At 35.6% G+C, this 26,144-nt stretch overlaps 1 protein-coding gene across 1 annotated transcript in view; it reads left to right on the top strand.

Moving 5' to 3' along the window:
* Positions 1–26,144, top strand: part of SAMTOR (S-adenosylmethionine sensor upstream of mTORC1) — a 78,119-nt gene that overhangs the window by 13,025 nt on the left and 38,950 nt on the right. Inside the window, exons 2-3 of the mRNA XM_070468539.1 lie at positions 2,868–3,009; positions 17,447–17,617. Of these exons, the coding sequence (XP_070324640.1) occupies positions 2,868–3,009; positions 17,447–17,617 (313 nt within the window). The remainder of the gene's footprint in view (positions 1–2,867; positions 3,010–17,446; positions 17,618–26,144) is intronic.

The raw sequence follows: 26,144 nt of genomic DNA, 5'->3' as shown, positions 1-26,144 counted from the left end.
TCAGGAGACAGGTTAAATGGTCTGGTATTCCCATCTCTTGAAGAATTTTCCACAGTTTGTTGTGATCCACACAGTCAAAGTCTTTTGTGCAGTCCATGAAGCAGAAGTAGATGTTTTTCTGGAATTCCCTTGCTTTCTCTATGATCCAGTGACTGTTGGCAATTTGACCTCTGGTACCTCTGCCTTTTCTAAATCCAGCTTTTACATCTGAAAGTTCTCGGTTTAAGTACTGCTGAAGCCCAACTTGAAGGATTTGGAACATAACCTTACTAGCATGGGAAGTGAACACAATTGTCTAGTGGTTTGTACATTCTTTAGCACTACCCTTCTTTGGGATTGGGGTGAAAGCTGACGTTTTCCAGCCTGTGGCCACTGCTGGGTTTTCCAAATTTGCTGACATATTGAGTGCAGTACTCTAACAGCATCATCTTTTAGGATTTGAAATAGCTCAGCTGGAATTTCATCACCTCTACTAGCTTTGTTCATAGTAATGTTTCCTAAGGCCTACCTGACTTTACACTCCAGAATGTCTGGCTCTAGGTGAGTTGACCACACCATCGTGGTTATCCGGGTCACTAAGACCTTTTTTTGTACAGTTCTTCTCTGTATTCTTGCCACCTCTTCTTAATCTCTCCTGCATCTGTTAAGTCCTTACTGTTTCTGTCCTTTATCGTGCCCATCCTTGCATGAACTGTTCCTTTGATACCTCCAGCTTTCTTGAAAAGATCTCTATAGTCTTTCCCATTCTGTTGTTTTCCTCTATTTCTTTGCATTTTTTTTATTGAAGAAGGCTTTATTATCTCTTCTTGCTGTTCTGTGGAACTCTGCATTCAGTTGGATATATCTTTCCCTTTCTCCCTTGCTTTTTGCTTCTCTTTCTCTTCAGCTATTTGTAAGGCTGCCTCAGACAACCACTTTGCCCTCTAGCATTTCTTTTTCTTTGGGATGGTTTTGGTCACTGTCTCCCATACAGTGTTATGAACCTCTGTCCATAGTTCTTCAGGCACTCTGTCTACCAGATCTAGTCCCTTGAATCTATTTGTCACCTCCACTGTATAATCAAAAGGGATTTGATTGAGGCCATATCTGAATGGCCTAATGGTTTTCCCCACTTTCTTTAGTTTAAGCCTGAATTCTGCTATAAGGAGCTAATTATCTGAGCCACAGTCAGCTCCATGTCTTTTTTTGCTAACTGTACAGAGCTTCTCCATCTTCAGCTGCAAAGAATGTAATCAGTCTGGTTTCAGTGTTGTCCATTTGGTGATGTCCACATGTAGAGTCATCTCTTGTGTTATTGTGAAAGAATTGACAATATCCATTTCAAATAAAGATAAAGCACCTTGAAAATGAATATGTACCTTAATGGAACATTTGACATTAAATCTGATGAGTAAAGTCAGGAATAGTTTTATGAACATAATAGATATATTGAAGAATCATTAATCAGTATATTTGTTTCAAAGACTTTACTTCCTGTAGTCCTACTTAGAGACTTAATAAATAAGTACATCTGAAAGATAGTACTAAAACTGGAGAGTGTTTCTTTGAGAATTTAGAAAAATTTGTTTGCTTGTTTGTTTCTAATGGCTAGTTTTTGCCAGTTTGCTATATAACAAATTGAGGACCCTGTTACTACACAAGTATTGTTTCTAATGGCCAGTTATTGCCAGTCTGCTATATAACAAATGAGAGCCCTATTACTACAAAGTATTAGTGATTAATGAAAATATTACTGTATAAGAACATAATCACACACAGAAAAGAGACAGCTTTTCATCCTTTGTGGGTTTAAAATGAGTATACAGACCAAGTTTGAGACTGATATACATTCATCTTAACTGAGTAGTGTGTGTGTGAGGGCATGTTTGTACCCTTAATTGCTTTTTCCTGTATTGGTCAAACTAGAAGGCTAATAGTTTGGTTTTCAACTCTGTACCTGCTAAACTGGGTGCTTAAAATAACCAGTAAAGGTTTGCAAATTATGAATAGATAAGTACTGTTAAATTTGAGCTGTTATAATTCCTTTTCTGTTTTAAAAAACCCAAGTCTTACTGAGACTAATTGTCTCACCTGGGGAAAGAGCTTAATATAATTATCATCCCCCAGATTTGGTTGTCATATTTATGTTTCTAAGTTTATTGTGTCACTAAACAATTGCCTGTACTTGAACACGTAGCAAGAGAACCTAAATTATATCTAAGAGCATTGATTCAAGCCACATTGATGATTTTTGTTTACTTTTTTAACTTTGTAATTGTTTTAATGTTATTTATTTGACTGTGTCATTTTCATACCTTTGTTAGAACTGACATTGATTTTTCAAATTTTGTGTTAAATATGATCACTGATTTAATTAAAAAGGAAGAAGGTAGTAGATGGAAGTAATGCTGTGGCCAGATAATGTAGTCACCTTACAATTTTTATTCATCTTATATAGACTCAAAACCTTGGAGAGGTTTCCAGGGTAATTTCTCTAGCAAAATTTTGCCCTAGGATTATAATTTTTTAAAGTGTAGTATTCCTAGAGCAAATCCAAGTATATCAATGCAAACATTTAACTTGAATGCTAATGTATGTTGCCATCTCACCTATCAACCCTTTTTAATATAGGACACTGATAAATATGTAGAGATCTAGTGTCACAAATCTGTTTAAAATGGTAAATTTTGTTTGCTTATCAAATCATCATGGTTAAAATGGTGAATCTATTTGCATAAAAAAGCTTCAAAATTTATAAAGTTTAAATTTCATGAAATTTTGCTTCATAACTTTGTTTACATTCATCTTTAAATAATAATTTTAGATTATGCTGAAATGTAAAGAGTTTGACATATTTTAAGTAAACTTTTTTTTTCCCTTGTTTTTAGTGGGAGATTTTGATAAGATCTGGAGAGAACATTGTGAGGATGAGGAAACTCTTTGTGAATATGCTGTTGCAATGAAAAATTTGGCAGATAATCATTGGGCAAAAACTTGTGAGGGCGAAGGTCGTATTGAATGGTGTTGTAGGTGAGTGTTTTTATGAACTAACATTTTTGGTTTCTGATGTCTTATTTAAATTCTTAAGTCTAAGTAATGCTGTATATGATTCATTGTACCAAAATAGAAATTTTTAGAACAGATGATGTCTTTTAAATAGTTTCTCCCCCTTGCCTTACTTTCTCTAGGTTTATTTCATTCATCTTTTTAAATCAAATTGTTTTTCTTTGATATAACTTAAAATTTTTTGTTTCAACTTTTTAGAAGTATACCTTTAAGTTCATTTAATATATTTAAGCATTGGTACATTTAAAATATGAGATTTAATTAGCAGTTGAGTCATCATTCATAAGTTATAGCATAGAAATTTCTTTAGATAATTATATTTGAATTCAAGTAAAAATTAATATTTTCCATTCTTTAAAGCTGAAAACATCTGTAAAAGTTTCCAATTTCTGAATTTTTATATATGATTCAGGGTATTCCAACTTTTATATTGACTTTGGATAATGTTTATATTTTCTCATAGCAAAGCTTTTAATGTTAAAAACGTCAAAAAATGGAATACTGCTGATCATTTCTCTCAAAGGGTAAAATTATGAGAACAGATTTGTATGTTGACTGAATTATGAATTCTTGAAAGCAAAACATTATCTTTCTGCTTGGACAGTAAGTTTATGGTAACTTTAGGTTTATATTTCAATCCAGTTATTCTTTATTCAAACTTTTTGTTTTAATATCATTTAAAAATTATATAATAATTCCTATTTCATCCATTCAACAGATAGCCCAGATAAAAATATGTATTTTACTTAGTTCTTTTATTAATTCATTTAATAAATAATTTAAATGTTTGTCCACTGTGTATCAGTCACATCAGAGGCACTGTAAGTACAACAATCAACCAAACAGATAAAACGCTTGCTCTCATGGAACTTAAATGCTAGTGGGAGTTAGAAGCAAGAAACAATTCATAAACTAAATATATACAGGTCAGAAAGTGGTAAGTGCTATGAGAAAAGTAAAGCAAAAAAAATAATAAGTAAATAAAGTAAATAGCAAAGAAGGCCTCACTGAAGTGATGTGTAAAAGACATGAAGGAAGTGAGAGAGCAAGCCTGAACAAGTCCAGAGGCCTTGAGACAGGAGCTCGCTGGCATGTTTCAGAAATAGCAAGGAGACCAGGGTGAAAAGGGGAGAGTGGTAGAACATAAGATAACAAATAGCTAGATTTTGTAGGATCTTGTGGACCATTATAAAGTCAGTGACCTTTATGCTGCATGAGATCAAAAGTCATTAAATGTTTTAAGAAGAAGTAACAGGCTCTTATTAACATTTAGAAATGTGTCAAGAATCTTTTAAGAATTAATTGTAGTGTTAAGATAGACTATAGAAAAGGCAAGGATGTTAGTAAGGAAACCAGTTAGGAAGCTACTACAGTAATTAAGGCACAGAGTTACAGTGAAACAGTTTTCTTGGAGAGGGAGAGAGTGAGGACAGATGGTGTAGTATGATTAAAGTTCACAGGAGTGTAGTGACTTAAGAGAGGAGCAGGGGCGATGCTGATGTATACATTGTGGTGATCATGATGATGTGTAAGAAAGGAGCTGGAAATACGAGGTAGGTGAGGAATAGTGAAAAGATTGGTATTGTGAATGGATTGTGGAGCCAAAGAATTACAGAATTGGGGAACTAAAGGAAGGAGCCAGAATCATAAGAAATGAGATGCTTGGAATTAAAATGTTTGGGGTTTTTTTTGTTTTTTTTTTTTTGCCTCTTCTAGAGGAGAAACTGGTTATAAATCTGACTGTTCTACAGACTGTACATTTTCTCCTTCAAGCTAAGAAACGCGATTTGAGACATGTCATTTCCCTTGTGACACAAAGTAATCATGTAATCTGATCAGGAAATCAGTACTACACTACTGAAGACCATCGTTCTTTGCTTTAGCAGCACTGTTTTTAAATTAGTATTCCAGTACTTCAGGCAAGCTTTTAGTCTTTATTTCAAATACCACTTTGATGTGTGGTATTCTCACAGGAGCATTTACTTGTACCTTCCACTTGAATAATGAATCTGCCTCACACTTCACTCTTCCTTTTTCTTCCTCAAATTTGTGTTTTTATCAATAGTTACTGTATCTCCATGTGTTCTGAAAGAGGTCATTTTTAGGTCAAACTGCTAAAAACAAACATTAATAAGAATTTAGATCAGACTGCCAAAAAAGAACAGTGGCAAAATATACTAAAAATATTTTACTATGGGAAGTAAACACAAGAGAGGTTATAGTGACTTTACCGTAAACTTAAAACTTGGGAGTGAAAAAAGACTTAAAACAGTATAGAATTTTGAAATGAGTTATCTGTCATTCTAACTGGGGTTATATGTATTTCCTTTCCCTATTGACGATTCTGAGGGCAGTGTCAGTCCGAAAGCTAAGATGAACTTTAAGAGGTTTGATAAAAGTTTGCTTTTAAGTATTTATACTTAAAACTTAAGAGAAATTTGATATGTGAAGTAAGACTTACTGACATTACCCTGCTGAGATTTTTTGATGACTGTTTAGCTTGAAGAAATTTATACTTAAGATTTCCTTCTAAAAATGAGTAAAATTTTATTTGTAATATGAAGTATTTAAGTTGGAAACAAAGCATGATATAAAGCTATAATTGTATGTTTAATAAAAGAATTTCCCTTTTCTAACTCTCCACACAGAGGAAACTATAAACACACTATTTCCTGAACCATTTGAAAGTAAATTGCAGATAACATGCTATTTCATCTCCATTTTCTACATAACCATAATACTGTAAATACATTAAGACAATCAACAGTGATTTCCTAATTTCCTAAAGTATCTAGTTCATAAATTCAGATTTTTGGTATTATCCCCAAAACATTCTTTATAATATTTTCCCTAAATCAAGGCTCATGTATTGGTGGTTAGATTTTTTTAGGTTCTTGTTTTTATTTTCCCTAACATTGAATTTTTAAAGAAATGTCAGTTGATTTGTAAAATATACCACATTCTGTATTTTTTGATTGTTGGTTCAAAGTGATTACTGGCATTTTCCAAATATTCTACATATCCTTACCAATTTTTCTTTTTGGCTTTTTATTCTATTTTATTATTACCAAGAGAGATGTTTTCAAGACTTCTCTTGATTCTTCTATAATAATTTGGCTATTCTTTAAAGATTTCATTTTTCTATTAAAGTTCTCCATGTTTTCATCTCATCAGTTAATATTTTCCTCCATATAATTTAATTTATAATAGTTATTTTAAGTCCTTGTCTGCTTATTCCAACGTAAAGTTAATCTATGGATCTGTTTCTTTTGGCCGTTTTCTCCTTTGGTCAGGGATCATTTTTTCCTGCCTCATTGTATGTCTGGTAATCATAAAAATATATATACTAACCTAGTATTTAGAAGAGACTGGGGTAAATATTTAAATATTATTTACCCAAAGAGGGCATGCTTTTTTCTGATAGGCAACTGAGATGAAGATTGAACACTTTGAACTCATTAGGAGTTAAGCTGGGTTGAAACTGGATTACCTCTTTAGATAGTTTCAGTTCACTTCTGGCTTTAAATGCCGTGAGAGTGAGTGAGTCCTGTTGTGTGTATATTCCAGTTGCCATCCTCTAGCAGGACTCTGGGACGTACATCCATGGAAGTGAAGTGAAGTGAAAGTCGCTCAGTCATGTCTGACTCTTTGCAACCCCACAGACTATATAGTCCATGGAATTCTCCAGGCCAGAATACTGGAGTGGGTAGCCTTTCCCTTCTCCAGGGGATCTTCCCAACCCAGGGATTGAACCCAGGTCTCCCTCATTACAGGCGGATTCTTTACCAGCTGAGCCACAAGGGAAGCCCAAGAATACTGGAGTGGGTAGCCTATCCCTTCTCCAGGGGATCTTCCTGACCCAGGAATCAAACCGGGGTCTCCTGCATTCTTTACCAACTGAGGTAGATTCTTTACCAACTGAGCTATCAGGGAAGATGCCCATGGAAGAGTGAAGAGAATTTTGCCTTTTTAGTCCCACTCCAAGTCTGCAGTGAGTTCCCTCTCTCCCCCACCTTTTTCTTACTTGCAAAAAGACCTAAGGGGGAAAGCAGGAGAATGGGGAGAACAATCTCTGCATTTGAGTTTCTTTAAGTTTCCAGTCTGTCACATCATTCTAAGCTGCCATTGAAAGCTCAGCTGCTTTCCCTTTAAGCAAACAAAATTCCTCTGCTTTGTAAGGCTTGATCCTTTACCACTGCCCACCCTTTCTGCAAATCCACAAAGTGCCTCGGATCACTTCACCTAGGAGGGCTTGTCACCTTTTGAAATTTAGTTCCATTAGATCTCTTTGCATCCTCAGTTCTCTTGGTTTCTTTTTAATACATTGTTTTTTAGATTGTATAGGGATTTTTTTTCCCCCTAGTTATAGTACAACCAGGGGCCTCTTGTGATTGTCTGTATCCTAATCCAAAACTAGCTTTGTGTCTTTGTTATGAATTTATTTGATTATTTTCTCATGGTGCCATTTAACTATTTGCTCAATCTCCTTTATTTCTTTTAAACTGAAAGTTGAGTCTAAAATGTTGATTCAGGTCTCAGATTTTTGCCAAAATATTTATTAGGTGGACTGCATACTTCATATTGCATCACAATAGCAAGTTCTTATTCAGGTTATTCCACTGTTAGAGATGCTAAATTTTGCCATTTGGTTAAGGTGGTAACTACTAGATCTTTCCATTGTAAACTTATGTTTTCCTTTTGTAATTAGCAGGTAATGTGTAGATTGGCATTTTTGGCCTGTGGATCAATGCTGTCTCTCAACAGTCTTTCAAGTAACAGGTTTATTTTCTTTATTAAATAGATTATTGCATTTGGGGTTGCAAAATGATTTTCATCATATCATTCCTTGCACTTATTAGTAGTCATTTTCTGTTAATAAAAAAACCTTCCTTTATGAACAGGGAATGATTATAGAAAGACTAGGTCAAAATAAACATATACTTGTAATTCTTTCTGTTTAATTACCAATTTTCAATAGTAGTTGATTGCAATTGTAACAAGTGAGTTTTTTGTGACTTTTTTTGTTTGGTTTGATGAATTTTGTTTGTTTTTGGAATAATCCTGCAGCCTCCTGGATTGTAATTTATTTGCTTTTTCCATCAGTCTTTGATTTGTCTGTGAATGTGTATGTTTAAATTATTCCATATTTAGCCAGTGGGAGACTCTTCAAAGCTGGCTTCTGTGTTCTGACATTACCTTTGAGCACTATCTTGGTAGCTATGACGATATAAATCTTTACTTTCCCAGTCAAGACCTAGAATCAAGGAGCCTTAATTTCTTGAAGTGGAAAATAGTAATTTTAAATTAAGATCTGGGCAGGAGATGTACTACTGAGATGTCCTTTCTTCTAGAATTTTTCAGTGAACATAGTTAAAAAATACGTATAGTCTTAAATTCATAACTGATATTTTCTATTCAAATGTAACATTATAGGTTTTTTGCCTAACTTCTTTATGTTTTATCTTATCTCTTCTGTTACCCTGAAGGACTTAGTTCTGAATAACATTAACAGGTTTGCTTTGTTCTATAGTTCACTTAAAATGGTATCAAAATTACAGTACCAGTTTTACTTCTAACAATAAGCTGAGTGAAGTTTAAGATTTCTTTGCAGTTAGTTCTTTTGTCTTTAGAAAATAGCTCACTAAAAGTCAGAATACTGCGTATACTCTGTTTGAAAGTTACTTTAAACAGTTCCTTTGTTTATGGTTATGTTACCAATTTACTATGCAGTTAGTTTCGCTTTATTTTATGGGGTTTTTTCTTATTTTCTTTTAACTTGGCGAAATATAAGGCATTTACATGGTTCAAAAGTCAAAACTTTACCAAAAAAACGTATACTCAGAAGAGGCTCCCTTCTGTTTTCTTTGTTTCTTTTTTCTCCTTTTTGCAGAAATTAGCAAATTCATACAATGTGTATACATGGATCCACCCTCTGCAAATGGTACATGTCATGTACTCTCTTTTGTACCTTTCATTTTTACTTAATAGTATGTCACGGAGATCACTCTTATTTGATATTGTATTGAGGATTCTCCAGAGAATCGGCTCGTGTTTGTGAAGGCTGACAAGTCTCAAGATCTGCAGGATGAGTTGACATGCCAGAGACCCAGGAGAACCAAACCAATGATATAATTCCAATTCTAAGGCCAGCAGGCTCGAGACCCAGGAAGAGCTGCTGTTTCAGTTTGAGTCTGAAGGCAGGAAAAATTCAGTGTTCCAGCCCAAAGGCAGTTTGGCAAGAAGCAGCTCATGCTCTGGGGAGGGTCAGTGTTTTTCCTTTATGCAGACCTTTACGTGATTGGATGCAGCTAACCTCATGAAAAAGAAATCTGTACTCAGTCTGCACACTTAGTGTTCGTCTTGTCTAGAAGCATCCTTGCAGAAACACCCAGAATGTTTGACAGATATATAGGCACCTCGTCAAGTTGACACATAAATTGACTGTCACCAGTATATATATATATATATATAGTGTATAGATATCTTACTCATGTTACTTACAAGTTTTTTCTGTTACAAATAGTGCTATAATGAATAGCCTTGTGCATGTTCATTTTGTATTTTTGACATTGTATATTTGTAGATGTGGAATTGCAGAGTAAGAGAGTGAATGCATATGTGATTTTGTTGGATATTGCCACATCACCCTCCATAGAAGTTATCATTTAATTCCACCAGCAAAAATGAGAATACCTCAGTGGTGTGTTTAAAGTTCCTGTTCTAGTTGTATCTGTTTCTCCATGCATTTCATGGAGTTTCTGCTTTGTAAAGATGGCTGCTATGATACATAGCACATTGCTTCGTTGGGAATTGTGGCCTTCAGCATTATAAACTATCTTTTTAAATTCATTTAATGCTTTTTTTTTTACTTCCAGCCTTTTCACCAACATCTCTGAAGTCATAGATGAAGTTCATCCTTTCAAAACATCTTATAATTATGATATTATATGAGTTATTACATACCAAAAGCTATTTTTTTTTATAGTTTTGTTACAAGATGCATAGCTTGGCTAGATATAAAACCTTTGACTCACTTTGTTCCCTTCTGTTTTGAAAAAAATGTTGGGCTATTTTAGTCTCATTTTGTATCTTTTTTCTCTTTTTTTCCCCACCTCCACTATTCTGTCTCCTTTCCCCTTCATTACTGAACCATTTGCAAGTCAAATGTAGAAATCACAATACTCTTGTTCCTGAATACTTCAGGATGTATTATTGCACTTAGTTGTTACCCATGTGCTCTTCTTTAATCTAGGAAAAATTCTCTAGTGTTTTGGGTTGTTTGGGATTTTTTCTTTTTTGGTGTTTTATGACATGGACATTTTGTAAAGTCAAATTATAGACTGTCCCACAGTTTGGATTTCTGTGATTGTTTCTTTGTAATTAGGTTCAAAGTAAGCTTATTACTAGTAAGAATATCACATAGGTGGCATTGTATCCTTCTCAAGGTACTATCAGGAGGCAAATGATATCTGTTCTGTGTTCATCTTTTTTCCCTTTCAAATAGTCTTGAATTTGTTTCCAAGCAGTTTTAGGTTCACAGCAAAATTGAACAGAAAATTCAAGTAGTTCCCATATACACCCTGTCCCCCACATATGGGCAGTCACACCGCTATCAACAATCCACATACAGTGCTACCTTTGTTACAATTGATGAACCCACACACACATCATTATAATCCAAAGTTCATAGTTTATATTACGGTTCACTTTTGGTGTTATATATTTCATGGGTTTTGACAAAAATGTGATGATAAGTATCTACCATTATAGTATCATACAGAATAATTCATTGCCCTAAAAATCCTCTGTGCTCCAGCTCTTAATTCATTCTACTCCCATTCTCCCCCTCCCCGAACAACCACTTAGTTTTTTTTTACTGTCTCCATAGTTCTGCCTTCTCTATAATGTATATATTTGGAATTACAGTATTTAACCTTTTCATATTGACATCTTTCCTTTAATAATATGCATTTACGGTTCTACCAAGTCTTTGTTGGCTTGACAGCTTATTTCTTTTTAGTGGTGAATAGTATTTCCATTGTCTAGGTGAACCACAGCTTGTTTATCCACTCAGCTACGGAAGGATATTGAAGAGACAGAGGAACCAGAGATCAGTTGCCAACATTCGGTGATCATGAAGAAAGCAAGGGAGTTCCAGAAAAACATCTACTTCTACTTCATTGACTACACTAAAGCCCTTGTATGGATCACAGCAAACTATGGAAAATTCTTAAAGAGATGGGAATACCAGACCACCTTACCTGTCTCCTGAGAAACCTGTATGCAGGTCAAGAAGCAATAGTTAGAACCAAACATGAAACGACGACTGGTTTAAAATTGGAAAAGGAGTACCACAAGGCTGTAGTTGTCATTCTGCTTATCTAACTCCTGTGCAGAGCACATCATGTGATATACTGATGTATGGGCTGAAAGAATCAACAAGCTGGAATCAAGATTGCTAGGAGAAGTATCAGTAACCTCAGACATACAGATGGTGCCACTCTAATGGCAGAAAGTGAAGAGGAACCAGTCTCTTAGTGAGGGTCAAAGAAGGAGATGAAGAAGCTGGCTTCAAACTCAGCATTCAAAAACTAAGATCACCACAGACAGTGACTGCAGCCATGAAATTAAAAGACGCTTATTGCTTGGAGGAAAAGCTATGACAAACCTAGACAGTGTATTAAAAAGCAGAGACATCACTTTGCTGACAAAGGTTGGGATAGAGAAAGCTATGGTTTTTCCAGTAGTCATACATGGATACGAGAGTTGGTCCATAAAGAAGGCTGAGCACTAAAGAATTGCTGCTTTCAAATTATGGTGTTGGAGAAGATTCTTGAGTCGCTTGTATTGCAGGGCAATAAAACCAGGGAATCCTAAAGAAAATCAACCCTGAATATTCATTGGAAGGACTGTTGCTGAAACTCCAATACTTTGACCACCTGATGCAAAGAGCCAACTCATTGAAAAAGACCCTGATGCTGGGAAAGATTGAAGGCAAAAGGAGAAGGGGGTGATAGAATATGAGATGATTAGATAGCATCACTGAATAATGGACATTAATTTGAACAAACTCTGTGAGCTAGTGGACAGCAGAGGAGCCTGGCATGCTATAGTCCATGGGGTTGCAATCATACATGACTTAGGAACTGAACCTCAACAACTGAAGGAGATCTTGTTTGCTTGCATATTTTGGCAGTTATGAATAAATGCTATAAACACTCATGTGCAGGGTGTTGTGTGGAAATAAGTGTTCCTTTTTTGGTAAATACCACAAAACCTGATTGCTGGATTATATGGGAAGAATATATTTAGTTTTGTAAGAAGCTACCGACTATCTTCCAAAGTGACTGTACTGTTTTGCGTTCCCACTAGCAGTGAATGAGAGTTTTGTTCCACATCTTCACCAGCATTCGGTGTTGTTAAGTGTTCTGGATTTTGGTCATTCTAATAAGGTATTGTATCTCATTGCTATTTTAATTTACATTTATTTCTCCAATGATATATGACATGGAGCATCTTTTCTTAAGCTTATTTGAAATTTATATTTCAAATTTGAAAATTTGAATATTTCAAATTTGAAATTTACACCTTCTTTACTGTGGTGTCCATTTAGGTCTTTTGCCCATTTTTTAATCAGGTTGTTTATGTTCTTAATGTTGAGTTTCAAGAATTCTTTGTATATTTTGGATAACAGTCCTTTATTAGATATATCTTTTGAAGACATTTTCTTCTAGTCTATGACTTGTCTTCTCATTCTCTTGGCATTGTCTTTTGCAGTGCAGAAGTTTTTTTATTTTAGTGAAGTCTAGCTTTTTCAGTTTTTTTCTTTTATCGATTGTGACTTGCATTTGACCATGGCTTTTTAGATACAACATCCAAAGTCATCTAGATTTTCTCCTGGAAGTTTATGAAACTCTCTGAAGAGTTTTATAGTTTTGTGTTTTACATTTAGGTCTGTAATCCATTTGGAGTTAATCTTGTGAAGGTTGTATTGTCTGTGTCTAGGTTCATTTTTGGTATTCAGTATCCAGTTTCATGCTTTTGAACTGTGGTGTTGGAGGAAACTCTTGAGAGTCCCTTGGACTGCAAGGAGATCCAACCAGTCCATCCTAAAGGAAATCAGTCCTGAATATTCACTGGAAGAACTGATGCTGAAGCTGAAACTCCAATACTTTGACCACCTGATGCGAAGAACTGACATTGGAAAAGACCCTCATGCTGGGAAAGATTGAGGGCAGGAGGAGAAGGGGATGACAGGATGAGATGGTTGGATGGCATCATCGACTCGATGGACATGGGTTTGGGTGGACTCCGGGAGTTGATGATGGACAGGAAGGCCTGGCATGCTGTGGTTCATGGGGTTGCAAAGAGTCGGACACGACTGAGCGACTGAACTGAACTGAACTGATCCAGTTTCAGCATTATTGGTTTAAAAGACTATCTTTACTGCACTGTGTTGCCTTTGCTCCTTTGTCAGAGATTGGTTAAATGTATTTATGTGTACCTATATCTGGGCTCTCTATTCTGTTCCCATTGATCTATTTGTCTGTTGTTTTGCCAACAATATACTGTCCCTGATTACTACTAATAATAGTATAGTATTAGCTTTATATTATGTCTTGAAATCAGAATGCGTCAGTCCTCCAACTTTGTACTTCTCCGTCAATACTATGTTGGCTATCCTGGATCTTCTGCCAATCGGTGTAAACTTCAGAAACCATTTGTTTTGTCGATATGGTATTTTGCTCTGCTTCTGATTGGGATTGTGTTGTATGTATAAATTTGAGAAGAACTAACATAGTGACAGTATTGAGTCTTCCTATTCATATTCATGGAATATCTGGCTATTTATTTAGTTCTTCTTTATCCTCAGCTTTTTATTTAATCTCCGATTTGAAATGTTTTTTCATATCTGCAATTGTTTGATTATATATAATTAATATTGAAGTATTATGTTACAATTTTCTTCTCTTTTATAGTTTTTATTTTTTATGTTTTTAAGAATTTTCATCTACTGAAAAGTTTCGATTTGTCTTTCCTTCTAATAGAAACTTGTATGGTTGCTGGGTTTATTGGACCTTTTTTTTAATGTGTTTTGGCTATATGTCTCTAGATGTATAGTTAGGGGTTTGGGTGACTTACTTGGTTTCTTAATTCCATAGAGCCTTGTTTGATTGCTATAAATATATAAGTGGAGTTCCTTTAATAAATATCATCCTCTTTTGGCTGATGTATGGATTTTTTAATAGGTATAACTTACGTCAGTATACTCTTTATTCTTCATTGCTTCATTCCTTCCCTTTATCAGCATCCTTTATCAACACCTCCAGAGATACCCCCTTTTTTCATGGTGCTTCCTTTCTCCCTCAGAAATAACACCTTCTCAAGGCTTTCACCTTTGGCGACAGCCCTTCTCATACACCTTTCAAAATTTTTCTTTTTGGCCTTCCTGTGGCTAATGCTTTATTTCACTGCATTCTGCATTCTTAAGGTTTCTCCACTCAGAATTGGACTGTCTTGGTAGTAAACCTTAGCTGGTATTATCTGGGTTTTTTTTTTTTTTTTTTTTGCCACCTCAGGGACCTCACCATACCTTCCTCTTTTACATAGTCCTCATCTGATTCTGTACTTGGATAATTCCAAAGCCAACTCAGGTGGCCTCAGATTTCTATCTCCAAATTACATATATAATTAGGTACTATTCCTGTTTCCTAGTTATGCCATAGGTATGAGCTGTGTGTGCTCTTATCCTAATGATTTGTATATTTTTTGGAACTTGTGTATGGAGATTGGTATTTAGATAGTGGTTATTATCCTGTGAGTATCTGGAATCCTAGCCCTTTTAAGTATTTTGCAGTCCAGCTTCTAGGTAATTATGAGACTGAGCCATATAAATTTGGTTCAGTTTTGCAGTGTTTGTGGATCAAGAACTATTGAATATCAGCAGTTCTGTATGGTTCCACCTGATAGAAAAGTAAGCAATCTTTTTACCCTTGTGTATATGATAAAGGTATTATTTTTAGTATTAATTCCAAGGTTTTAAGGCTGTATTTAATTAACCCTACAGAGGTTTAATTAACATACAATAAAATACACCCATTTTAGTGTACAGTTTAGTGAGTACTGATAGTTGTTTACACTTATGTACCACCACCATGTCAAGATATAAAACTTTTCCATTACTCTAAAAAGCTCTAATATATACCTTTGTAGTCAGCCTTACCCCCCACTTCAAGAAACCAGTAAATCACTTCTGTCATTAGGTTAGATTTCTAAAGGCCACATTCCTACATTGGCCCGTCAGTCTTTCATGATCTGAAGTTTGCTTATCTCTTCAAGTGTCACCTGGCTATCATTCCTCTCTTTGGCCTTTTCATTTATGAGTCCATCAGTGCATTTTCTGCCTGGCACTTTAAATTTCACATGCCTTGAAGTGATGTCTGTCTCTGCAGAATCCATGATGCTTTTCTCTTCCTTGACTTTGCTCATGCTGTTCTCTACCAGGAAAGGACTTTCCTCCTTAACTAACATTCTTCCTAGCCTGATTTATTCCTACTCATCTTCCTAAAATCAGCTTTTATACTACTGATTTTAGACTGAATGATAGGTATTTATAAATTATATTTTCTTTATTATATAACTGTCTCCTTGACTAGTTTGAGCTCCTTGAAAGCAGCAATGTCTTCTTCAATTTGCTTTCCCATCACCTGTGTGCCTGGCACATGATAGGTAGTTAATAAATGTTTGACTAATGATAAATGAGTTTCAACTCTTGTGTATAATTTGAGTTAAAATTAAATCTCCATAGGATCAGTTAAAGACATCTTTAGTAGATATTTAGGCAAACCGAAGTTGAGCTAATAGTATTTTTTTAGGTGTGAGGAGAAATGGGCACTGTTTCCTTAGACACCATAGTTGTACTTGCAAAAATTAGTTTTAAAGTACTTTTTCAGTTCTTCTCTAGCCATGTGTTTATGGAACTGTACCAGGCAGTGTCTGTGGAGAAAAATAGTCCATATTTGTTCAGAGAATGAGCTATATGGAGTAATAATGGTTTGAAGTGAAGTGAAGTGAAGTTGCTCAGTCGTATCTGACTCTTTGCAACCCCATGGGCTGTAGCCTGTCAGGCTCCTCCGTCCCTGGGATTTTCCAGGCAAGAATACTGGAGTGAGTTGCCATTTCCTTCTCCAGGAGATCTTCCTGACCCAGGGATTGAACCCTGGTCTCCAGCATTGTAGGCAGATGCTTTACCATCTGAGCCACCTTTAAGACTCTGTAAAGAAAGATTTGTTTAGCTTCCATTCACATTCACTTTAAACTTTGATAAGTATATCAGTTAATTGTTTAATTGTGTGTCTCCTGTCATGTAATAAGCTCAAGGGCCAGAGGCAGATCACAGCAGTCTTTTTTTCCTTTTAAGTTTCTTGTCTTTAATAGCTAGTGAATATCTTGAGTTGATTCTGTGGTTCATATTTATTGCCCTGTTATATACCCAGGCATGGTACCCTACTATATTCCTACTAAAATTATATTGTGTATTAGTCACTCAGTCGTGTCTAACTCTTTACGACCCCGTGGACAGTAGCCCACCACGCTCCTCTGTCCACGGGATTCTCCAAGCAAGAATACTGGAGTGGGTTGCCATTTCCTTCTCCAAAATTGTATTTGGTATGAAGAAAATCGTTTAATATTTAATGTTAATACCAGTCATTAGTGTCTGATTCTAGATAACAACCTGATAATGGGCTTATATTTTCCAATATATCTTGAAAAATCTGCATTTTAGTATTCATTTATATTATAAGAATTGGGACAAACAGTAATGGTCTCTTGATGGGTAGGAATAATTTCCAGGTATTATAAAAATCACTATTATATTCAAACCTTTGTTCTTTCTGAATGCATACCTTTATAATATGATACTATTTTTACCTGAACTAGATTTTTATGCTCTTCTTTCTATGTTGGCAACCTGATTTTGTGACTTTGTTTTTATAAACTAGGAGGGATCTGAAAAACAGCTGTGCTACCAGCAGAGCTGGATCAGAATTAACTGTGACTACTGTTCTTTTTGAATGTGCCCCTGTATAGCAGAGTTATCTAAGCTTTTCTGGAGGAACTTATGTTTTAGCTAAGAATAAAGTTCAGCAAAACATATAGGTATTATGCTTCTGGGTAAACACTTCTAATTTATTAAACATAATCTATGATCATGCTTTGTTGTATGGTAATTTAAAAAATTTGAAAGTGCTGCAGGTACTCAAACTTAACCTCTGTGTGACATTCTAAAAATATGAAACTATAATTGAAAAATTCCCCATTTTTATTAATAAAGGGTAATATTTGTCCATTTTAATTTTACATCCATACCTATTGTTTAAAATATAACTTTATTTTGTAGTGTGTGCAGAGAATATTTCCAAAATGGTGGGAAGAGAAAAGCACTTGAAAAAGATGAAAAAAGAGCTGTACTCGGCACTAAGACCACTCCAGCCTTAAACACGCACGAATCTTCTAAACTTGAAGGTCCTTTAACCAACCTCAGCTTTACAAACCCTGAGTTTATAACTGAGTAAGTACCTCTGTGCTAATAATGTAAGATAATGGTTTACAACAAGGAGTGGGCAGTTTGCTTCTCTGGTAGTGTTAGCTTGAGAAATGTAAATTTGTAATACTGTTACACAGGAAAGTAGCATAAACTTTGAAGGGACATCTGGGAAACTAATAGTTCCATAGCATAGACTGATCTTACTAAAAATGAGAGAATCATTCATTAAATGTTATAATAATTATTTTTACGGTGATAGAAAATATCAAAACAGCAAAATCCAGTTAAATTTAAAGTGACAGTCCAGTACAAAGAAATCACAAATAAAGAATTGATAGATGATGATGATTGGGCTTCTGTGCTGGTTCAGCTAGTAAAGAATCTGCCTACGATGCAGGAGACCCAGGTTCGATTCCTAGGTTGGGAAGATGCCCTGGAGAAGAGAATGTCTCCCCACTCCATTATTCTTGCCTGGAGAAGTCCATGGACAGGAGAGCCTGGCAGGCCACAGTCCATGGGGTTGCAAAGAGTTGGACATGATTGAGTGACTAACAGATAGATTATTAATAGACTTAATTGCCATTATTTTATTGTTAATATAAAAACCTGCCTGCTGGTAATATATATGCATATAGGCACAAATTTTACTTAATAAATACATGAGTATTTTCCCAGTTTTATTGAGATATAATCAACATATAGGTTCTTCCGTGGTGGCTCAATGGTAAAGAATCCACCTGCAATGCAGGAGAAATGTGGGTTCAACCCCTGGGTCTGGGAGACCCCCTGGAGAAAGATAGACAAACCAACTCCAGTATCTTTGCCTGGGAAACCCCACGGACAGAGGAGCCTGACAGGCTACAGTCCATGAGGTCGCAAGAGTTAAGACATGACTTAGCGACTAAACCACCACCACCAGTCAACATATAACACTGTTTAAGACATACAGCAAAATGATTTAATATGTATATAATGTAAAAGGATTACCACAGTGAGTTTAGTTAACCATACCTTACCTCACCTAATTACCCTTTTTTCCTTATGAGAACTTTTATTAATTCAGTTATCAAATATTCAATATAGTAATGTTAAGTATAGTCACCATGGTGGACGTTATATCTCCAGAACTTAATTGGAAATACCTTTCACCCAATCTCCTACCTTCAAATCCTTAGCTCTGACAATCACAAATCTGATTTCTATTCCTATGAGCTTGATTTTCTTTGATTCTCCATAGATCATATAGTATTTATCTTTTCATGTCTGACTTCACTTAGTGTAATGACCAAGGTCCATCTGTATTCTTGAAAATGGCAAGATCCCCCCCCCTTTTTTTATGGCTAAATAGTATTTCACTGTGTATTCAATACAATTAATTACTAATAATATTAAAATTATTTATATATTGTAGTATCAGAATAAGTTTGTGGAATCAAGTAATATTTTATTACTCCCTTAAAATAATTCTAGAAACATTCCTGACAGACACTGGAGGCTAACCATGGAAATTAAATTAGCCTCTTAAAACAGTTACACACCTGTGATTATCAACATAACATTTCCTTTGGATATTTTGATTTTATACCATGTTGAAATATTCTCTAGTTGGGTACTTTTTTTTTTTTTTTTTTTGGCTCAGTCACTCAGTCGTGTGATTCTTTGCAGTCCCCTGGACTATAGCCCACCAGGCTCGTCTGTCCATGGGGATTCTCCAGACAAGAATACTGGAGTGAGTTGCTGTGCCCTTCTCCAGGGGATCTTCTCAACTCAGGGATTGGACCCAGGTCTCCCACACTGCAGGTGGATTCTTTACCATCTGAGCCACCAGGAAAGCCCAGTTAGGTATAAACAGTTTTGCCAAAAAATTAACATATGTTTGATTAATTCTGTAGGAAAAGATCTTTACCTTTATTCAGAGGTTACTACAAAGCTTACAAAGCATAATGAGTTGCTAAACAGCTTATACCTCAGGTATTCATTTGTAAGTATTTTAAAAAATATTGACCAGTGTAAGAAATTATAGAGACTACCCTCATGGTCCAGTGGTTAAGTCTTTGCGCTTCCTACACAAGGGACATGGGTTCAATCCCTGGTTGGGAAACTTAAGATCCCGTATTCCACATGATGTGGCAGAAAAAAGAGAGAGAGAGAAATTATATAGTTAAATGACTACCAAAAAACAGGTACATATGGAAAATATGAATCTTAGCATTTTTATATGATTCTTTATTACAAGCTCTGTTTCATTGTTGAGATAACCCTGTTTGTTACATTGTTGTCATATTTTCCTTTAATTCTTTAAACATGGTTTCTTTGAATTTTTTGAGCATTTCTGTAATAGCTGATTTGAGGTCTTGGCTAAATACAGCATTTGGGCTCACTCAGAATCTTTCTGTTTACTGCCATTATTCTAGAATTTGGATTACACTTTCCTGTTTTTCCTGCATGTCTCATCACGTTTTGTTGAAAACTGTCCAATATATCTTTGATAATTTGTTATAGGAACTCTTGTTTGGATTTTCCCCTCAAGGAAGATGGGTGGTGATGGTTTTTTTGGTAGTCTGCCTGCACTTAGTTTGTGGGATCTGTTTCCCTGGTAGTTTGTACATTACTATTTTTAATTTTTTAGGCTGGTTTGCTAGGGTTGCAACTATGTCTAGACAGATTAGGGGTCAATGGTAAGTCAGTAGTTGTGCTCAAACACCTCTCTAAACCTGTGAGGCCTCCAGCCTTTGCCAGTGAATGTATGTTGATTTGGGAGTACATTTAAAATTAAGGCAGTTTTCAAGTCTTTCCGTCAGGCCCTTATGGGTCTTTCGCTTTCCGTCAGGCCCTTATGGGTCTCCCGTATATGTTCATCTAGCCTCCCAACCAGCCAAGACTATGTGAAGAGTTTCTGTAGCCCTTCTGTGTCTCTCTCATTTCCGGAATCTTTGTGGAATTTCTAAATTTCTGACCAGCCTTCCAGGCTACAGTTCAGGCCAACCAAAACTGCAACCTGAAGCTAGCATACCTGCTTACATTCCCTGTTTGTTCCTTACCAAGTCTGATACTTAATTCTGTGTGTGTGTTTCACTCTTCACTCAAAACTCCTTTAGCCCCTTCCAGAAGTGAAGTCACTCTTTTTCACAGCCAGCCCTATCCTCAAAGAATTTCCATACCAACTGAGCAAAGGGTGAAGGTAATGAGAGTGGCTTCAGGCAAAGGCACCACAAATCCCCACTGTGGTTAACCAAGATTCAGCTAGTTTTCATGAATTAACACTTAGCAACACATTTGTGTATATTTGAGCCCTCAAGTGGTTGTTTAAAGGAAAAAAGTAGTTTTAAGTATTCAAAAGAAATATGATTGTTTATATGTCATTGTTTAACTATTAATGTCATTGTTTAACTATTGATTGTTTTAACTATTGAAGTTAAGCATTGAAACATCTTAGCCTAAGATGGCTAGGTTTAGATTTCCTTCATTCTAGAAACTATTTCATACAGCATCTGGCCCCAGTGTGTTCAACTATACTTATTCTTCCTATTCCTCTTACTCTTATTGCAGCCTGTATTCTAGTATTATGGAACTATTTAAATTTCCGTAGTGGTATATGCTTGGTCTTGCTGGCAGTTGCAAGTGCAGTATATCCTTTTTCTGATCAACTATTGCTATATTACATTAGGGTATATTTGAAATATCTTCCATTTCAGAATTTAACTTGAACTTCTCAAAAGAATTGATACTCTGGCCAATAGCAAACCTTTTTATAGCTCTATTGCAGTACTTATCAGGTTGAATTAAAGTAATTATTGTATATTTTTCTGACTACAAATGAAATAAGATCACAGTATGAAAATGTGGAAAAATTATTGCTCAATTCTGGTTACATTTAGGTTATATTTCTTTCCAGTCCTTTTAATAGGCCTCATTTCTTACACAATAGAGACCATATAGTATAAAAATTTTTATGTAAACTGCTCTTCCTATGCTATTGAAACAATCATTCTGCATTATATTTTATCATAATCTACCACTGTATGCATCTAAATATAAAGTGATAGTACAAAATAATACTCAGTTTTCTCAAAGAGAATCTCTGCTGTCTTATACATAACACTTTCAGAGAGGTAGATGAAATAGTCAAAGGTCAGATGTTTACTCTATTTATAGATATTATTGTAGGATGATATGCATTTATTGCTATCTGAATCTCTTTGACTTGTGATTTTGCATAGCAAGCGTAGATGTGCTCAGTCGTGTCTGATTCTTTGTGACCCCATGGATTATAGCCAGGCTCCTCTGTCCATGGAATTTTCCAGGCAAGAATACTGGAATGGGTTGGGATTTTCTCCTGCTAGGGATTCTCCCCACCCAGGGCTTGAACCCGCATCCCTTGTGTCTCCTGCATTAGTAGGTGGACTCTTTATCACTGTGCTACCTGCAAATGTAGATAGCAAAGATTATCTTTTTCCTGGTCTTATCCCAGAATAAAGTCATTTTGATTTCTGGGTTCAGATAAGTTCTCACATAGCAAAAATACCTTTGATCTTTTTTCACTTACATTTTATGAAGACCAAAAATTTATTATTGCTAGAGTCACTTTTAAAATAGCATCTATAGCTCAGAATTGAGATGTTACTTTTTGAATTTTATCCCAAGCCCCAATTACTGCTGTTCCTTCTAATAGTAAGATAGCTGTGTCCCAACCCTCCTTCATCTTGTACATATACACTTGTAAATGATATGAAATAAGTACTTTGCTGCCTTTTAAAAAGTTTGGTTGTTTTTTTCAAAACATTTACCAAATAAACCATATTCTGGGCTATAAAACACACCTTAACAAATTTAGAAAGATTTGAGTTATAAAAGGTATTCTCTCAGACCACAATAGAATTAAACTATAAATCAATAACAATGAGAGCTAGAAGGGCCCAAAATGTTTGTAGACTATCTAATTAGCATATGTGTCAAATAAAAAATCACAGTAGAAATTTTTAAATATTGATACTTTGGATTAAATGAAAATGCTTCTTATCACAATTGAAGAGCTGTAGTGAAAGCAGGCTTAGAGGGAAATTTTTAACATTGAATGCATATATTAGAAAAGAAGAAAGATGTATAATCAGTAGTGTAAGCTTCTATCTTAGGAAACTAGGAAAACAAGACCAAATTAGATCTAAAGTAAGAGGAAAAGAAATAATGAAAATTAAAACTGAAATTAATGAAATCTGAAAACAGGGAAACCACAGAGAAAATCAGTGGAACTGAAAGCTGGTTCTTTGAAGGGCAGTAAAACTGATAAACCTCTGGTCAAACTAACCAAGAAACAAAAGACAAATTACTAATATTAAAAATGAAAGAAAGCTATCACTACTGATACCATGGACAGTTAAAGGATAATATAGAAATATTATAAATAACTATGCCCACAAATTTGATAACTTAGATGAAATGGATATGACTGTATGAATAAAAATGATGACCAAAAATTCTTTTTGGAGGACTTCTTCAACTAAATGTGCTGTTGGTAAGATATAAAGCATTCCCCCCCAAATTCTGTTAAACTCAGTTTATAAGATTTTTATTATAGTTCTGTATATGATGCCCTCAATAGATAGTAAATTAAAGATTTACTATGTAAAACAATTTCTTTATTATCTTAGTAATTGAATCTAATTTGATCTAATAAAAATATAACACTAGTTAGGCATGTAGAATTACAGAAAAGTAATTTAGAAAATAGGGTCTTTGGTGTTTTAACTGACAATTTACCATTTTCTAGTGAGTTACCTAAAAACCTAGTAAAACTCATCTCATCCTAAAATATCCGTGAATGTTATTCATTTTATGGGGGTGGCAGAGGCATGTCCCATTACCTGTTTTATAATTCTTAATGATAATTCAGTGGTTATTAACAATCAACTGTGGTGTTGGAGAAGACTCTTGAGAGTCCCTTAGATTGCAAGAAGATCCAACCAGTCCATCCTAAAGGAGATCAGTCCTGAGTGTTCATTGGAAGGACTGATGCTGAAGCTGAAACCTCAATACTTTGGCCACCTCATGCGAAGAGTTGACTCATTGGAAAAGACCCTGATGCTGGGAGGGATTAGGGGCAGGAGGAGAAGGGGACGACAGAGGATGACATGGCTGGATGGCATCACCGACTCGATGGGCATGAGTTTGAGTAATCTCCGGGAGTTGGTGGTAGACAGGGAGGCCTGGTGTGCTGTGATTCATAGGGTCGCAAAGAGTCGGACACGACTGAGTGACTGAACTAAGTTGAACTGAGCAATCAGCTTCTTCCATTTCTTCTCTTTATCTTTTAAAAAAAAAGTCTTCATCTTAATACATGTACTATATAAGGACATGTCCTTTTATCAGTCCATTTCTTGTCCATTCTTAATATTAGATTGGTGCAAAAGTAATTGTGGTTTTGCATTGTTGAACTTTGCTATGTGCTATTGGAATATATTCTTAAATAAATGTGATTATGTTATACGTCATTTTAATGCACATTTCTCACTTTATGTTTTTTTGCTAATGACTTATTACTTGCTGTTTATTTTATATTTATTTTAGACTAGGGAAATGATGTTAGACAAAAAGCAAATTCCAGTGATTTTCTTATTAGAGTTCAAAATGGGTTGTAAAGCAGTGGAGACAACTCCTAACATCAACAGCACATTTGGCCCAGGAACTGCTAATGAATAAACATACAGTGCAGTGGTGGTTCAAGAAGTTTTGCAAAGGAGGTCACAGCCTTGAAGATGAGAAGCATAGTGGTCATCTACTGGAAATTGACAACAACCTATTGAGAGGATCATCGAAGCTGATCTGACAACTACATGAGAAGTTGCCCAGGAACTCGGCGTCAACCTTTCTAGCGTCATTCCTCATTTGAAGCAAATTGGAAATGTGAAAAAGCTTGATAAGTGGGTGCCTCATGAGCTGACTGCAAATCAAAAAAGTTGTCATTTTGAAGTGTCATCTTCTCTTATTCTGTGCAGCAACAAAGATCGGATTGTGACGTGCAATGAAAAGTGGATTTTATACAACCAGCAACAACCAGCTCAGTCATCAGACCAAGAAGAAGCTCCAAATCCCTTCCCAAAGCTAAACTTGCACCAAAAAACGATCAGCGTCATTGTGTAGTGGTCTCCTGCCCATGTGACTCACTGCAGCTTTCTGAATCCCGACGAAACAATTACATCTGAGAAGTTGTTCAGCAAATCAATGAGATGCACCGAAAACTGCAAAACTTGCAGCCAGCTTTGGTCAACAAAAAGGGCCTCATTCTCCATGACCATGCCCAACCGCCTGACAACAACCAGTGCTTCAAAAGTTGAACAAATGGGGCTGTGAAGTTTTGCCTCATCCTCCATATTCACCTGATCTCTCATCAGCTGACTACCACTTCTTCAGTCACCTCGACAACTTTTTTCAGGGAACATGCTTCCAGAACCAGCAGGAGCCCAAAAATGCTTTCCAAGAGTTCATTGAATCCCAGAGGACAGATTTTTATGCTGTAGGAATAAACTTATTTTTCACTGGCAAAAATTAGTTGACTGTAATTGTTCCTATTTTGATTAATAAAGATGTGTTTGAGCCTAGTTATAATGATTTAAAATTCAAAGTCCAAAAGCACAATTACTTTTTCATCCAAAAGCACAATTACTTTTTCACCAACCTAATAGTGCATCCCCGTTTTTCCCTCTTAAATGTGGTTCCTGTATTCTCTACTCTTCATTTTCATATCATCCCCTGGCAGCTTAATTTATTTCCATGATTTTGGTTACCATGTATATGCTGATGATACCAAATCTGTATTTCCAGTTCAGAGTTCTGATCTGATCTTCACATATCTAGGTGCCTGGTAAACTCTGATGTTTTTGCCTGTGATATACCTTTACATCATGAGCAAGCTAATATTCTCCCCTTTTCTGCTGAATCACCCAAATTTGTTCCTCTTCCAGTATTCCCTGGTTTATTAAATGTGTTTGTATGCCTAAGCGAGAAACGTAAAGATTTTTTTCTTGACTCCTTCACTATCTCAAGGCATCCCTGGTAGCTCAGCTGGTAAAGATTCTGCCTGCAATGCAGGAGACCCTGGTTCGATTCCTGGGTGGGGAAAATCCCCTGGAGGAGGACAGGGCAAACCACTCTGGTATTCTTGCCTGGAGAATCTGCATGGACAGAGGAGCCTGGTGGGCTGCAGTCCATGGGGTCACAAAGAGTTGTACATGACTGAGCGACTAAGCACAGCACAGTGCAAGTTTAACAACAGTTCTCTGTATCAATGAGTTACTTCAATGGAGTTATTTACCTATTGTTGTAACAAAGCCTGTGAGATACCTTTGTATCATGAGCAAGCTAATATTTTCCCCTTTACTACTGAATCACCAAAATTTGTTCCTCTTCCAGTGTTCCCGTTTTCATTAAAAGCTTCTGTATGCCAAAGGTCGAAACTTAAAGGTTCATTCTTGACTCCTTCCCTGTCTCACTTCCCACATCTAGTTTATCACCAAGTCCTATTATCGTTTCCAAGTTATCAATATCATTTCAGTCT

The sequence above is a fragment of the Odocoileus virginianus genome, chromosome 1 (assembly GCF_023699985.2).
Source record: "Odocoileus virginianus isolate 20LAN1187 ecotype Illinois chromosome 1, Ovbor_1.2, whole genome shotgun sequence".
In the NCBI taxonomy this organism is placed as follows: domain Eukaryota; kingdom Metazoa; phylum Chordata; class Mammalia; order Artiodactyla; family Cervidae; genus Odocoileus; species Odocoileus virginianus.
The sequence above is the reverse complement of the archived record's forward strand: the minus strand, read 5'-3'. Positions and strand labels throughout refer to the sequence as shown.